This window comes from Podarcis cretensis (assembly GCF_951804945.1).
Source record: "Podarcis cretensis genome assembly, chromosome: 11".
NCBI classification, from domain to species: Eukaryota; Metazoa; Chordata; class Lepidosauria; order Squamata; family Lacertidae; genus Podarcis; species Podarcis cretensis.
In genome coordinates, this window is record NC_137180.1 from 9,328,049 (window position 1) to 9,344,333 (window position 16,285).

Here is a 16,285-nt window from a genome sequence, read left to right on the forward strand (position 1 = left end):
TAATGAAGCTTTTAGGCATTGATGCAATGTTCGGTTTAGTAAGTGTTTTGTGATTTAGCCATTGAACCTGATATGTTAGGAGATGTGGCAGAGAGGAGAATTTACTGATGATAAGGAACTGAGAAGACTTGGACATCAAGGTGACAGCTAGTGGCAATGAATTAATTGTGTGCAACTTTTAGAGTACCTAAAAACATACTGAAGAAGTCAGTCTTTAAGAACGAGGCTTTTGCATTTACAGATGCAAAATGAAATTAACTTACGTTAGTGGAACTGAGTTTCCTTTTGACTGCCGTTTACTTTTCAGGGCACGAAGCTTATCTCCTTGCGTAACTGAGTGCATTTCTTCTTCATCATCACTGTACTGTAAATAAATGGTAAGTCATTGGAATAATTTATAGTATACTTCAAAGTCTAGAAGCTGAAGCATAAAACTTCATGCATACCAGACCCCCAGTGAACTAATGAACTTTTCACCTAAAGTTCCAACAGATCTCATGAAAACATTTCTTTAGCATTTTGGTGTGTATCTGTTTATTTTCTTGTTACCACAGGCATAAAAACCCACAGGAGGAATGCCCTCTCCCCAGCAACAGAAACCTGTGTGTGTATGTCTCTTCTGCTACTCAAAAAAAAATAAATATCTAAATTCAACTATATTATGCCCATACCTCACCTGTAGAATGTCCTTTCAATCTTGCTCATTCATCCCGCATTTTTCCCTACTGTTAGGATGCTTTTCAGGAATAGGAATACAGAAGAGCATACAAAAAGAATCCAACCACTTTTGCTTTATTATACCCACATTTAGCAATGCCCTAAGATTTACAACAGCACGACGTTCGGGTGATTACCGGTTCAGAATCTTTACTGCTGCCAATCTGACTTTTGGAATCATGAATTGAAATGTCATCTACTCCTGAAAGAATTTTTGTAACAGTGTATTTTGCTGTCTTCCTTAGCTTTGCACGGAGAATATCACCTTCCAACCAAAGTTCTGACTGTTTCCTGTTACGGAGAAAAAATACAGTAGAAATTGCCAATATCAATTTTTGACTACATTTATAAATCCAAATTCATAGGTTAAGCAAAGTCCAGTAGCAGGTGTGCCACCCTCTAATGTGGTACAAAATGGTCTCAATATAGTCATGTAAAATATTTATCGCATTGCATTCAACTATGCCCTTCCATTTGAAGAATTGCTTTGACCTACTAGTGGTTTCCAGTAATTGGAAAATGAGGTTATTTTTGGCAATTCCTCCTCCTCTTCTCTGCAACACCTTCCCCACCAACAAAAAAAGCAATCTGCTCTGGAGGGTTGGTAGAATCTTTGGAACAGCATGGGAAGTAGTGTGGAGGGATACCAGAGGAACAATTAAAAATTGTCTCCCTTACATTAGAGGAGTGGATCTCAGCTGAATCAAAAGCCCTTTTGTGAACAGATGGATGCAAACCAGAGTTATAATTTTATTTCCACCTTGAAAGTTTTACTGAAAGGCAGGAGACAAACATTTCAGAGAGCTATTGCTGTTGTTTGTTTAAAACAATTAGATGTATTAGTAGATGAAAAAGTTGCTTTCAGTCTGCTAGCAGGCTTAATGAGTGCCGAGTGAAGTCTTGCAGTGTACTTGTTTTGTCATACTAATCTGATGCTAAGGCATCAATCAATATCAATATTTTAATCACCGCATTTTAGACATTTCATTGCTATGTCTTGTGCATGTTCTTCACCTTAAAAAACAATAGTTTCATTTCATTTTTGTATACACTTCAGTAGTAATTCATATATATTGATGTTTCTACCCAATTCTGTACCATAGTCTATAATTTTGAGGTTGAGTTTTCTGTTTTCCTTCCCTTTTCTTTAAGGCTTAGTCCAGGCAGAATGTGTGTGCAACTGTACAGGCTCTGTGATTTCAGCTTCTGTCAGTAATGCACATTCAGCTGCTGAATTCTACTGCATACCCCGCAAGTGTCTCGGGGGGGGGGGGGAGGGAGGGACATCCCATTTTTTCTCACGATATAACAGTGGCCATTTGGGTTGCTGCGATGTTGTGCAATTTCATGGTGCAATTTTTCCCTGAAAAAAGCACTTTTGGGGGGCCGCAATATCGCATGGTGCCCCAAAACATGGATTTTGGGGCACTGTGCCTGAAGAAAGCAGTTTTTTTGGGGGGGGCTGCAGCACAAAATCACATGAGATCACAGCAACCAAACTGGCTGGTGTGCTCTCACACAAAAAATGGGAAGATGGTGTCTGTAAAGAAGGCATCCCTGATTTGGGCTTCATAGTGTTGGAAGGTATGCTACTGATGGGAAAGCAAGTCAAAGACACACAGCTCTAACCAGATGCCGGTGATTGTAGGCTGCTTATACTGCAGTTTCTGATTTACGTGTAAAGCAGCAAGCAGCAGACCAAGCCAGCGGTCAGAATTACCAGTGTCTTCAGAAGGCACACTGCCAATCCCTGCTCTCTATGTGGGTAACTGCTGTTTTATGGTCCTAACCTCCTTTAACCTATATTTAATATATCAGAAGGCAGAATGGTCATTACCAATTTGTGTGAGGCCAGGTCCCGGTCACAGCATGCAAATAATTAAATAGCTTCAGCACTGATTCACTCTTCTTGGGGGTGGGGGGAAATGGGTTTAAAGGCTTACTTACTCTAACAGGAAGTGCTGCTGTGCTCCAATCACAGAGCCAGGTCTGCAGATTCTAATCCAGGCAATCGCTTCAGCAGCAGTCATCCTGTAATGCTTCATAATGTAACAGGCTATAAGTGTGCCAGTTCTGCCAAGTCCAGCTGCGTGAAACACAAGTAAGCTCGTTCTTTTTTCTGGCTTTTGCAAGCAGATCCTCAGTCAGGCTTTATCATGCTTGTATGCTCCCTCTGCAAACCACAATTTCTTAGGCCAGGCCTTCACAAAAAGGAACCCCAAACACATCAGGCCATGTATTGGGTATGTATGTGTGTGGGGGACGGGACACACTATATAGCTCAGTCATACATCACATGCTCTACATGCAAAAGGTCCCAGGTTAAATCTCCAGCATTTCCAGTTAATAGGATCCATCAGGATGCAGATAATGAGGTTGCCCCTTCCAGCCACTGCCAGTCAGAGCAGACAGCCCTGGGCTAGATGCACCAATAGTCAGACTTGCTATGTGGCAGTTACCTATGTTCCTATTCTGGCTTGAGATAATACTCTTTTCTGTAACTGACAGTATCCTCTGTGGTCAGCTCAGAGTGCCCTGTCGATGTATTTTATAAACAAATTTAAACAGCAAATGCTTGAGCAGATCCAAGCCTAGGTGAAGCTCCTCAGCTTTCATCAATCTCTTCGAATGGTATGGAGATGCTCCAGAGCTGAGCCACCTGTGGCCCTCTGGGGAAATGGCAGGGGGAGGGTACCCAATTTTCTGTCGGGAAATCAAGCCTTTATCAGGAGAAACTTGCAACTCTCCCAGGCACCCGGCATGATTCCCTGTTGACCTCCCTGGCTGCATTCCCCAGCAAGATCCAGGTGAGGTCTCGATAGGCGATTCTTCTCAAACGTGAGAAGAACACCCCCCCCTCTTTCCTGCCCCCCCGGGCAGGGGAAAGAGATAGACAGAAACGTATTTACATGCCTTTATTTCTGTCTTTGCAGCATTACAAAAAACGTGACTGCTCTCTTCAAACTCCAGCAGTCTAGTGACAAACACTTCCTGGACAGGAATAAACGGAAGAGCTCATATTTCACTCTGAGCTAATTCCGGTGCTTCGCACTGTGAATTGACTGTCCCTCTGTTTCCCACGGACAGTCCCAACATTCCCATCATGTTTACTTTTCAAGCTAGCACTTTGCAGCTGCATTGCATCCATATCGTAACATTTTCAACAACTATGCTCCCTCCTAAACCCAAGTTGCTCACAGCTCACCCCATTCAGGAAGTGCTCTCCAACCTGTTTGGATTCAACACGCTGTATCTGTAATCAAAATTTTCTAAACTGCACCAAAGGCATACCTGGATCTTTCAAAGTGAGCTTAGCTTTCGATACCCAGATTTGTAATATACAAAAAAGCAAACTGAAATATATCCACATGTTATTCTGTAAGGATGTTCACCTTTATTGTTACTTCTAAAGGCTTGAACTGCACACTGTCACTTTTCCCCCATAAAAAAACTTTCATAAGTTATCACTACCTCCTGGGTGACTTATGATGAGGCTTACCTGTAGCAGGTGGCCTTGCTAGAATGCTCTTTATTTACTACACATTTATGCAGGTAACTTATTTATTTCACGTTTGTGCCTGTTACAGTTTAGTGGAATCCACTGGAACACAGGCCGAAAGCAGAATCTTTAGAGGCTTACTGCTTCCATTTCTCAGACTCTATCTAAACTATGTATGATTAGCAAGATTCCACATGCAAGTTGGAAGCAGTAACCTAGCAAGAGGCACAGCATAAGGATAAGATGGAAGAAAAAGCAGACTTCCAACATCCTAATGACAGAGATGTCAGAATCCTTGCAGTACAAATGATTTTTAAGAGAAACTGGTGTGATTTTGGTCAAATTGCTAAAAAAAAATAAAAAAATGCTGCTTAATGGCTGAACTAAGTGATGGTTAATAATGCATGCTGTGAGTGCTATCCCAAAAAGTTAGTGTCAATTACTTTAACTCATGATTCCTGTACCTTTGCAATGAACTGCTATAGCACCTTCAGCGTTTTCACAAATACTTAGGAATGTTCTGATGATGGCATCATTAGGTATACTTCCATCAGCAAAGAAGAGTTCATAATGCTCAAACCCTGCATCTTTAAATCTCCTTGCATCATACACTCTCTTGTTTAGACGGATAATAGTGGTAACATTGTGTCTTCTGAAGTAGGGAAAATAGGCCTCGGGGGCGTGATGTGGGTAACCTGGAAGGAAGGAACCAATGAACATTTACAGCAGTGTAGAACAAAATATCAAGCAAGCCACCGAAAGTACCCCACCAAAGCCTATCAACCCAGCCTGTTTTCAAATACTGATTTCTATAGTTCAGCTATATCCAACCGGTCGACCGCGATCGACAGGTAGATCCCAGGAAGATCGCAGCTGGTCGCAGGATCCTTATCGATCACGGGATTCAAAGCAATGTATAATGAATGTTTGCGCCCCCTGCCCCGTTCCTACGTAGCTTCAAAAGGGCGATCATTTCTAGTCTGCTGCTGACATTAGTTGGCTTTATTGTTTTGTGTGCTTGTTAGTGTTGTAGTTAATGGTTAGCCTCCCCCCCCCCCCAAAAAAAATCTCAACAACTCTGGCCTTTCCCTCCTAAAATAAGTCCCTCCTCCCTCCAATGACTATGGGTAGATCACAGCCAGTTTTTTTATATTGGGAGTAGATCACAGTCTCTTGGAAGTTGGACGTGGCTGCTATAGTTGGTAACGCAATAAGTAACAAATAATGTACTGTTTCCGCCGCAAGTGCCTCTATCTTTTAAACATACCATTTTCAATTTTACTTCTTGAGTGTGGGCCGCTGAAGGCAATGAATTTTTTTGGTATTATCCAGTTAAAGTCTCCATTTTCAGCCCTCTGTTAAGAAAACAGAAGAATTGTTTACTTCATCCCTAAAGCATCCCTGACATTAGTCACATTTGCTTTGGTGAACATAGTGAGGATGACGAGTAATGCTGATGTAAGGTTTTGCAGAATAAGAATGTGTAATTCCGATTTCATCTGGGATTATAGACCACATGCTCTCACACTGTCATGCGACAGCCTTAAGTGTATTGAAACATCTTTTTGTTATTTACCTTACTTTCCTTGACTCCACATACTTAGATATAGACTATCTTGAAAACAGAAAAAATCAAGAGCTATAAGTAATGCATGCCAATTTTAAGCAAAGACAGTCTCAGCAGTAATTATAAGTAGACATCAGTAAACAGAATGATGCTTACCTCATAATGCTCATATTCATCTACATCAAATGAATTGAAATCAAGGAAGCCATACCGCAAAGCCTAAAATTTGCAAGAGAGTAACTTTAAAAACAACAACATAAGCCTTGTAGAATGGACCATAAATGATCACTTTTACTGTGTCTCTTTTACCATTCCATATTATCTACAGGTGGCGCTGTGGGTTAAAGCCTCAGCGCCTAGGGCTTGCCGATCGAAAGGTCGGCGGTTCGAATCCCTGCGGCGGGGTGCGCTCCCGCTGCTCGGTCCCAGCGCCTGCCAACCTAGCAGTTCGAAAGCACCTCCGGGTGCAAGTAGATAAATAGGGACCGCTTACCAGCGGGAAGGTAAACGGCGTTTCCGTGTGCGGCTCTGGCTCTGGCCAGAGCAGCGATGTCACGCTGGCCACGTGACCCGGAAGTGTCTCCGGACGGCGCTGGCCCCTGGCCTCTTAAGTGAGATGGGCGCACAACCCCAGAGTCTGTCAAGACTGGCCCGTACGGGCAGGGGTACCTTTACCTTTACTTATTATCTACATTGTCTGAACTAAAACTTTACTTATGTAAATGCGAAACACTCAGAAATTGCTGTGTAATTGCTGTGTAACACTCAGAAATTGCTGTGTAACACTCAGAAATTGCTGTGATACATGCGAAACACTCAGAAATTGCTGTGTAAGTGTAATTATGACTACTACCCATGCAGTCACTCCTGCTCACACAATGGAATTTATTTATTTAAAACACATTGCGTCGCCACAAAGCTAATAAAAATAAACAACAGCTGGCTTACTGACTAGTGAAAGCCTTCTCCTGAGGATCAGAGGACCCTGTATGATGCATTGTTTGGAATGAGAGGCTGCAAGAAGAGGGGGACTGATAGAATTTGGGGTGTGGAAGACATCATACAAACATGGAAGTACAGTCTAATCACACTATGGACCCAAACCATAATTGTGATTTGGCATATTTTCCCCTCTTCTTAATTATCCAATCTTTTGGAAGAGTAATCTTTCAGATTTCAAACTGTCCAGAATCCCATAAGGTTCTGATCAAAATACAGGGTTCCAGATCACATGGAATTTATTTCACTAACCTTATTTACCGCCTGAAAGCAGTCAAGCAGCGTTAGATGAAAACTGCAGGTACCAAACGCAGCATCCCTGGAAGGCACACAAGTGTGAACTCAATGTTGGCCAACTTTCCTAAGGAAAATTTTTAAGGCTTCCTGACTTGGCTACAACACACTCTAGCTAGTGATTTCTATTAGAGTCATACCTCGGGTTAAATATGCTTCGAGTTGAGCGCATTTGAGTTGTGCTCCTCGGCAACCCGGAAGTAACGGAACTTGTTACTTCCGGGTTTCACCGCTTGCGCATGCGCAGACGCTCAAAAGGACGTCACGCACATGCGCAGACGTGCCGTCGCTAGTTATGTTTACCTCTAGATGCGAACAGGGCTCTGGAACGGATCCCGTTCGTATCTAGAGGTACCACTGTAGTTAACAGCAAGCAGATAAATACTTGTCAAAAGGACATTTGAACCGTTCCCTAGTTTTGTGGCACACAATTACTGCTTTTCCAGCAAAAGCCAAATGGTCTCAATGTATGGGCACTTGTTCCCTAAGCCACACCAAGGATCTTGTTGTTGCTGGTTGCCTTGCTCTCTTGGGTCAACAGCAAATGCGAGAGAAATGGCAGAGAGGTCAGGCTGGCTCACTCCACTAGCTGGTGTCTGCCCATCCTTGCTGCCCATGGCCAACCTGCCCCTTTCTTGAGAGCTCTCCAGCCAGCAGATGCTGCAAGCTTCACTGAGGCTCATGCTAACCACCATGATGAGATGAGAGGAGTATTCAGGTCAATGCGGGGAGCATCCTGTGCCAAGCTAAGTCCCAACTGCTCGATTTGTTTTCTGGAATGATCTGCCCTGCATGTGTGTTGAATTCTCAGCTCTGGGTTCATTTGCTATGCTAGTCAGCCGCAGGTGGAAAAATAAATTGCTGCACTTGGAAGCTGTGTTGTCATGGGGGCAAAATCCACTAGCCGCTTAAGTAAGTAGCTAGCTTGGCCCCCCATCAACCTTGAAGCCTGTGGCTGCAATCCAATAAACACTTATTGGAGGGAAGCTTTGCTGAACTCAGTGCAGCTTACCTGACATGAATAGGATTGCACTGTGTTTGTGTCTACATGTAGAGCACTCCAATCTATCATATGAGAAGTGTTCAGCTGGTGTAAACACAAAACTATATTTTAGGGATCAGTAACTAAACAACAGTGTTAAAAATTGTTTCCTTAACACATTTTGCCATAGCAAATTGCATGGGGCTCCCCTATCTGGTTTATTTTTGATTAAGGATAGTAGCGTATTTTTTGCTCCATAGGGCGCACCTGACCATAGGGCGCACCTAGTTTTCAGAGGGGGAAATCAAGGGGGGAAATATAACCCCCCCCCCCCGCGGACAGGCTGCAGGCAGCCTGTGCACTTCTCCCAGACCTTCTTCCTGCTTTTGTGGGAGGTGGGGGAATTCCCCCACCTCCCGCAGAAGCCGCACGCTCTTTAAAGGGGCTGCGCGGCTTCTGCTGGCTTTTCTACGAGGTGGGAGAAGGGACTGATGTGGCCAGTTAGTCCCTTCTCCCTCCTGGGGAAAAGCCCGCAAGAGCCACATGGAGCTTGTGTGCAGCTCTTGGGGGCTTTTCCCACCTGCCTCCCCCCTGCATTCGCTCCATAGGACGCACACACATTTCCCCTTGCTTTTTAGGAGGGAAAAAGTGTCCTATAGAGTGAAAAATACGGTAAGTCTTGAGCACGCATGTAAAAAAGATCTAGAAAAGTCTTCACCAATCAGGTGCTCTCCAGAGGTTTTGGAGTTTAACTCGCATCCTCCCTAACCACTGACCATATTCTTTGGGGTGGATGGGAGCTGAATTCTAACAGCATCTGGAAAGCACTACAGTGGTGCCCCGCAAGACGAATGCCTCGTAAGACGAAAAACTCGCAAGACAAAAGAGTTTTTCGTTTTTTGAGATGCTTCTCAAGACGAATTTCCCTATGGGCTTGCTTTGCAAGACGAAAACGTCTTGCAAGTTTGTCTCCTTTGTCTTGCAAGTTTGTTTCCTTTTTCTTGAAACCGTGCATTCAGGGGGTGCAGTTGCGACTTGACTTCGAGGAGCAACTCATAGCACGCGGTGTGGCAGCCTTTTTTGAGGTTTTTGAAGACTTTGGTGATTTTTGAAGCTTTTCCAAAGTCCGTGCTTCGCAAGACGAAAAAAATCGCAAGACAAAAAAACTCGCAGAACGAATTAATTTCGTCTTGCGAGGTACCACTGTCAGTTAGTGAAGGCTAAGGTAGGAATTCCAAATGGGCAGGGGATCAGTTTCTCCCCCTGCCCTGCCCCATCTGCCAAGAAAGGGTAAAATGAATATTTTTAAAGGATGGGTGGTTTTAATACATGCTTTCATTTACCTGAAAGGAAGATATGTCACATTTTCAGACACTAAATGCCTGTATATGTTTTCTGGAGATTCCCTCAGATATATTATCTATTTTGGAAAGAGAGAGGAGAAAAAGGGGGAGAAAAAATTCATATGGTACTTTTATGATAAATGCAAGATAATATTCTCTGCAATTCCCCCCCCCCCAAAGCAAGGCATACAGTAGGACAAAGGATAGTGTGCATACAGTGATACAGTGGTGCCCCGCAAGACGAATGCCTCGCAAGACGGAAAACCCGCTAGACGAAAGGGTTTTCCGTTTTGGAGGCGCTTCGCAAAACGAATTCCCCTATGGGCTTGCTTCGCAAGACGAAATGTCTTGTGAGTTCCTGCGGGTTTTTCCCCCTTTCCCCCCCCCTTTTCCTAAGCCGCTAAGCCGCTTATCAGCTGATCTGCTGATAAGCTGCTTAACAGCTGATAAGCCGCTTAACAGTCAATGGGCTTGCTTCGCAAGACGAAAAAACCGCTATACGAAGAGCCTCACGGAACAGATTAATTTCGTCTTGCGAGGCACCACTGTACAGAGAACTGGCTATAAAGTAACGTGGTGGTCAATACAAAGCCAGAAAAAAGGCAAATAGAACCAATAACCATTCTGCATACATAAAGGCTGTTCAAGCTCCAGAAAGTGTTATTGCAGTAGAATCGCAGATCAGAATTAGATTCCAGTTCAAAACATTGCTACGTTTTCTTCATGAGCCATTAGCATGCCCCAAGAAATTTTCAGAACCATCAAATGGGTCCGTTTTTAAACTAACAGGATTGGCTACAGAAGACTTTGCCTGCACAGCAGACTGGCATGTAAGCAACCCAAGCCCAGTGTTATGGTTACTACTGGTACAACCATGTTGGTGCCAATTCACACAAACTGCTTTTACCAAGGAGCACCCACGTGATTTGACAACTCTGGTGGAATCCACACCATATCCACAATATATCAGCTAGGCCTGACTCTCACAACCAGCCTACACCTGCTTGCAAGGGTGAGACTCCTATCTGTACTACTTATTTTTATAGTGTGGTAAACAATTAACCTCTGGAATTGTACACCTAACTTTGTTGTACAGGAAATGCAATTGTTTTAAGCCTCCTTCAGCACAAGACATGAACTGTGACTGTTCTCACACCACCTATTTAATCATTATTTTAAATACTAAACAGTTTGCAATGAAAATTTATAGAACTATGCTTCATTAATAAATGAAAATAGAAAATACAGCATAGGCAAAGTTCGGCAACTGAACACTTTTCTATCAAGTTTCACCCTCCCCAGTTTTTAATCCTTAAAATATTAAAAATGCTGGGTGATACAATTTTTCAATCAGCCGTCCTAAACAACTGTGCTCTCCTAGTAGACAAAACAAAGGATAAAATTATAGGCAAAAGATAATTCAGCAGCTGCAATTCTTGATAATCCAATTAGCATTCCCAATACAATATGGCTGTACACAAAGCAATTATCCATTGCATGGACTGAAGAGATACGTCATGTTTCAATAACATCCAAGTCCTGTTTTGATGAACAGATGCTACACAAAGTAGCACAGCTGGGTAGTTTTAGTCTCTGGAGTTACTGGTCTTAAGAGGGGACCCTGCTTACACGGCGATCTGTATTCAGTTACTTCAAAATGTGGGGGAAATGAGCATTGTTGCACTTGGGGGCCCTTCTGCACATTCTGGTTAGCAGGGTGCTGGAATCGTGTCACGACACCCCCAGTGGCTTGTACGTTCAACAGCACAAGCTATTACTGTTAATCTTGAAGGAGAGCTTCGCTGGCTATATGCACGGATGGAGTGAATAACAGAACCCCCCACCCCACCCGTACAAGGGCTTGGAAATTAGAAGCACTGCACTTGGAAAACTACCTTGCTTAAATTCCTTTTCAAGAAATGCAGCTTCAAATTGCTTTGAACACAATGCTGTCCTGCAAACAAGTAAAATACTATTGCAGAAATGTTCAGGTTCTTCAGGAGTTGCTTCTACGTAAAAGCTAAAGTGGGACGGAACACCTGCTGTAAAACCTCCCAGTCTCTGCTGGGCGAGAGCTCTGGACAATAAGGCTGGGAAGTTCTGGTATACAGTGGTGCCCCGCAAGACGAACGCCTCGCAAGACGGAAAACCCGCTAGACGAAAGGGTTTTCCGTTTTGGAGGCGCTTCGCAAAACGAATTTCCCTATGGGCTTGCTTCGCAAGACGAAAATGTCTTGCGAGTTCCTGCGGGGTTTTTTCCCTCCCCCCCCTTTTCCTAAGCCGCTTATCAGCTGATCCGCTAAAAGCCGCTAAACCGCTAATAGCACTAATCCGCTAAGCTGTCAATGGGCTTGCTTCGCAAGACGAAAAAACCGCTAGACGAAGAGACTCGCGGAACGGATTAATTTCGTCTTGCGAGGCACCACTGTACTTTGCAAGTGATAACCTATTAAAACCATGTGCTAAGAAAGATAATCTCTTCTGTACGGATGTTGCAATGGTATAAGGTGAGGGTGGGGGGAATCAGTGGAAGAAAGCACTTTTCTAATGGGGTACACATCAATTGTTAAGGTCACCACTTCCACCATGATTTATCTGCCAGAACTGTCTCCTCACCTTGCTCTAAGACAGGGGTGAGGAATCTCCAGCCCATTGGTCCATCTTGGCCTGCCAGGTCATTTCCCTTCACAAGCCACACCCACCTATCCATCAGCTGACAACACTAGGTGGTGTCCGCAGGTGTTGTGGGGCCAATCCTGCTGGGTTGTTGCTTTCCCACTGCCTTCTTTGCAGGGAACGTGTTGGTGAAGCAGACCTTTCCACCCGCCACAGTGGGTCTGTCACGGCTAAAAATTGGCCGCTGTTCCTTTAATGCTAAAAGAACTAAGTCAGCATGAGTCAGCGGCCTACAATGGCTCATGCAACCCTTCACCAAATTGCACCTGTATATATAGAGTGGCCAATGTTATCGCGTTGGGTGTGGGTTGGTTGGATGGTAGAACGCTAGTTGCGTTTGGTGTGGGTAAAAGCTGTCGGTCGTGGATGGAGAAGACGACTTTTTAAGAATAAAAGCAGCATTCTGCAAAGAACTCTTTCTTAAGGACTCTCTGTGCCAACTAGGGTCTGAGGACCAGGCAAAGGAGGCAAAGGAGGTCAGAACCTTTTTCTTTTTCAAACACTGACAGGGTCAACTGAACCAATGGATTCAAGTTACAAGAAAGGAGATTCTGATGAAACATCAGGAAGAACTTCTTGACAGTAAGAGCTGTTCAACAGTGGAACAGACTACCTTGGAAGATGGTGGACTCTAGTTTTTAAGCAGAAGTTGGCTGGCATGGTTCCTTTGGGTGATATTCCTACATTGCAGGGGGTTGTACTAGATGACCCTCCGGATCCCTTCTAACTCTACAATTCTATGATAATACGATTCTATGATAAGTCTAACAACAACCTCCCTACCAGGCACCGAGTCCACAACTACTTATTTAACGTGTCCAGAGGAGGGCAACCAAAATGGTCAAAGGCCTGGAAACGATGCCTTATGAGGAACGGCTAAGGGAGCTGGGCATGCTGGAGCCTGGAGAAGAGGAGGTTAAGGGGTGATATGATAGCCATGTTCAAATATATAAAAGGATGTCACATAGAGGAGGGAGAAAGGTTGTTTTCTGCTGCTCCAGAGAAGCGGACACGGAGCAATGGTTCCAAACTACAAGAAAGAAGATTCCACCTAAACATTAGGAAGAACTTCCTGACAGTAAGAGCTGTTCGACAGTGGAATTTGCTGCCAAGGAGTGTGGTGGAGTCTCCTTCTTTGGAGGTCTTTAAGCAGAGGCTTGACAACCATATGTCAGGAGTGCTCTGATGGTGTTTCCTGCTTGGCAGGGGGTTGGACTCGATGGCCCTTGTGGTCTCTTCCAACTCTATGATTCTATGATTCTATTTTCAACAGAACTATTACTTTCCCCATTTAGACACAGGCATGTAAAAACATTACAAATCTTCAGAACAGGTTATGTTTTTGTTTTACATGGTTTTGGGTGCAAGTGCATGCAAGCTTGTGAATGTATCATCAACCAATAGCTTTATTTTCTTCAAAACTCAGCCCAAGGTACCGTGCAGACAACACTAGCTGGCTGTAACCCTGGTTAGAGGATTAAGAGTGGTTCATCAGACTTCACAATCCCTGTCCCAGCCCTACCCTGCTACGGTGTGTATATTCCTTCTGCTCACTAAATCATTGGTACAGATACCGAATCATTGCATAGGCAGGTACAGAGATTCAAGTGCAAGAGGGAAGGTCCATTCCAGATTCCTTAACCATGGTTAAGAAATGGGTAGCAATTCATCTGCTCCTGTCGCAGGAAGTATAACTGAATTGGCATTTCTATACCCTATCAGTCATGCAATATTCTGGGGAAATATAAATCTGAGTTAAAGTTAAAACAGTTGACTTGTGGTCAAGTGTGCAAGAGAGAAAAACCTGTGGAAGTTAAGCACATATTTTTATTTTTAGAAAAAGTAGAACTTTAAGCCCTTGTATTCTATAGATTTTGTTTTGTTTTTTAAATAGCAACTCTTCATCAGCTTTACAAAAGAGTGGGAAAGAAAGCATCACAGAAAGACAGAAAATAAATAAATACAGCAGAAATGACTTTCCTAAGCCAAGGCACAAACATAACTCATAAACTGTTTACAATAATAACACTGTGTAAAAACAGACTACAGAAGCAACTTGCTTAGTTGGCAGAACCAGTACCCTGGCTTTCTGGCAGTGGGTTACTATTGCTTTCTGGGAGGGTTGATACAGTAGGGAGGTCAGCGCAGTGCAAATCCACTGGTAGAACCAATCTGGCACTCCTGCCAGTGTGTTTGCACTGCACCGACCTCCCAGCTGCCTAATGCCTTTTGGTAGACAACAGCAACCCACCTGCCGGAAAGCTAGAGTAGCAGCTGCATTCTACCAAGAGACAGCTTCTGTAAATAAGTATAAAAATGAAAAACCACAGGAGAAGGCAAACAATGAGACCTTGCAGAAATCAAAGAAGAAGATTGCATATTATTCCTTGGGGAAATGAGACACAACCACACTGGTGAAATATGCACCCTTAGAGGGAGAGAAAACATTGTAAGGGGGAAAAACCCAGCACAACCCAATACAGGTTTTAGAAAAGAGACAGGACACAAGTACACACACGCCCGTTTGCTTAAATGTAGAGAAGGCTATGAAAGCCAACACAGGATACACAAGAAACCCTGTTGGTATCAAATCCCCATGCATTAACGTAGAAATTTTTAATTTAATTTCAGGTACTACTGGAAGTACTAATGGAAAGGTTAGATATTTGAATGTTACATCAGCAGTGGTGATTTTGCTTCAGCAGCTCCATCTAAAATAAGGTTACATCTAGAAAAGTTGGCAAACTGAACCTAGGAAGGATTAAGGAAAAAAACGAAGAACACAAGAGGTGAAGGAAACTGCTTACCCTGAAGGAAGAAGATGAGAAAATAAAGTACACAGAGATGAGTCCTGGAGATGACCTGAATTACAGCAATTCTTGAGGGTAGGACCCAAGAAGGGTAGCCCTCCAAAAGGACATAATTAGTGCCAAGCCTGAGAAAAAGAAACACTGTTACTAAGTTAATGCAGGATTTGGGATACAGAGCTGAGATGGAGGCAGGAGACAAAGGAGGAGGACAGGAGACACAGGAGCTATTTCTGAATTAAAACAGACAAAGAGAGTCAGAAGAAAGGCTATTAACCCGTGAAATAATAGAGGAGATCAAAAGCACCCACTTCAGAAGTAGTCTCAAAGTATATTTCTATCTGCTAACAAAGAACTATAAACCTCTCTAGCTAATGCAGTTCTGCCTTTTAACGCTGGTATTTTAACTGAGCGAAACTAAAGCTATGATGTCTTATTTCACAACACTTATCATTACTCTGCTACCAAATATTCCTTGTATCAGCCTCCCTCAATGCGATGACCTCAGGATGTTTCAGACTACGGTCCCGGTCTCAGTCCCAGCCATCATAATGACCAATGGTCAGGGATGATGGGGGTGTTAAACATCTGAAGAGCACCAGGTCAATGAAGGTTGTCACATATCCTTTTCCAGCAGCACACACAGGCTAATACATGCTGCTCAATTTAATATATGCCACAATTACATACAGATGATTAGTGACGAAACCTACCCAAAAATCATGTTCAAGGCACTAACAGATTGTTTAACCGTCCCATTTCTTATTTTGAGTTATTGCACATTATTTGAAACGCTTCTTTCTTCTGTTTCTAAAGTTCAGGTCCCCAAATAACCCAGTTTTTGATACGGTATACCACAAGAAACTCTTATTGAAAGATCCAAGAGAGCAAATGGCCTGATAGGAAAAGACAAATGGAAGAAACTACATCACCTACAAACACTGAAAACATAAATGAAAATGCCATTAATGATTCATGATCTTCATGGAATGAAGGAACAGCACATTCAAATTCATTTTCTGAAAACATTCCAGATACAACAGGTATGATAAACAGTTGTCTTAATTTGAGATTTTACCTTATTTGGCTTAAGGTTATATGTGGCAATTTGAATTGTAAACCCAATTTTCAGTGGAGCATTCAAGGACCACTGATTTCAAGGCATGTCTAATATTTTCTCAATAACACTCTCACTATCCTTCAATTCTACGGTTCTATGTTTATTTCCAAAATAAAACTTGTAGGAATAGCACTATTTGCAGTGCTGTAGTCACCTGCATAATTCTGTATTATTCTTAGATGTATCTGAAATCAACAGCCCCAGAGTAACATCTAAAAATGCATTTAATACATTCATGCAGGGGTATGTCAAATATGTCATTTCTTTTTTTGAAGGGGGGA

The 16,285-nt window shown here is 43.0% G+C and overlaps 1 protein-coding gene and 1 long non-coding RNA gene across 9 annotated transcripts in view; one reads left to right on the top strand and one right to left on the bottom strand.

The window, feature by feature from the left end:
- CDC14B (cell division cycle 14B) overlaps nucleotides 1–16,285 on the bottom strand; it is a 54,784-nt gene that overhangs the window by 12,099 nt on the left and 26,400 nt on the right. For all 8 annotated transcript variants that reach the window (XR_013843770.1, XR_013843771.1, XM_079996109.1 and 5 more), the window contains exons 5-12: nucleotides 9,402–9,478; nucleotides 7,035–7,101; nucleotides 5,940–6,002; nucleotides 5,484–5,571; nucleotides 4,681–4,911; nucleotides 2,665–2,803; nucleotides 855–1,008; nucleotides 264–364 (exon numbers count right to left, since the gene is read on the bottom strand). Coding sequence is in view for 6 of the 8 variants with exons in the window: in XM_079996109.1 (XP_079852235.1) it covers nucleotides 264–364; nucleotides 855–1,008; nucleotides 2,665–2,803; nucleotides 4,681–4,911; nucleotides 5,484–5,571; nucleotides 5,940–6,002; nucleotides 7,035–7,101; nucleotides 9,402–9,478 (920 nt within the window). In the remaining 2 variants the exon portion in view is untranslated. The remainder of the gene's footprint in view (nucleotides 1–263; nucleotides 365–854; nucleotides 1,009–2,664; nucleotides 2,804–4,680; nucleotides 4,912–5,483; nucleotides 5,572–5,939; nucleotides 6,003–7,034; nucleotides 7,102–9,401; nucleotides 9,479–16,285) is intronic.
- On the top strand, nucleotides 8,163–9,331 carry LOC307227084. The gene is made up of 3 exons (XR_013843793.1): nucleotides 8,163–8,300; nucleotides 8,736–8,890; nucleotides 9,269–9,331. It is a non-coding gene; the product is annotated as an uncharacterized lncRNA (long non-coding RNA).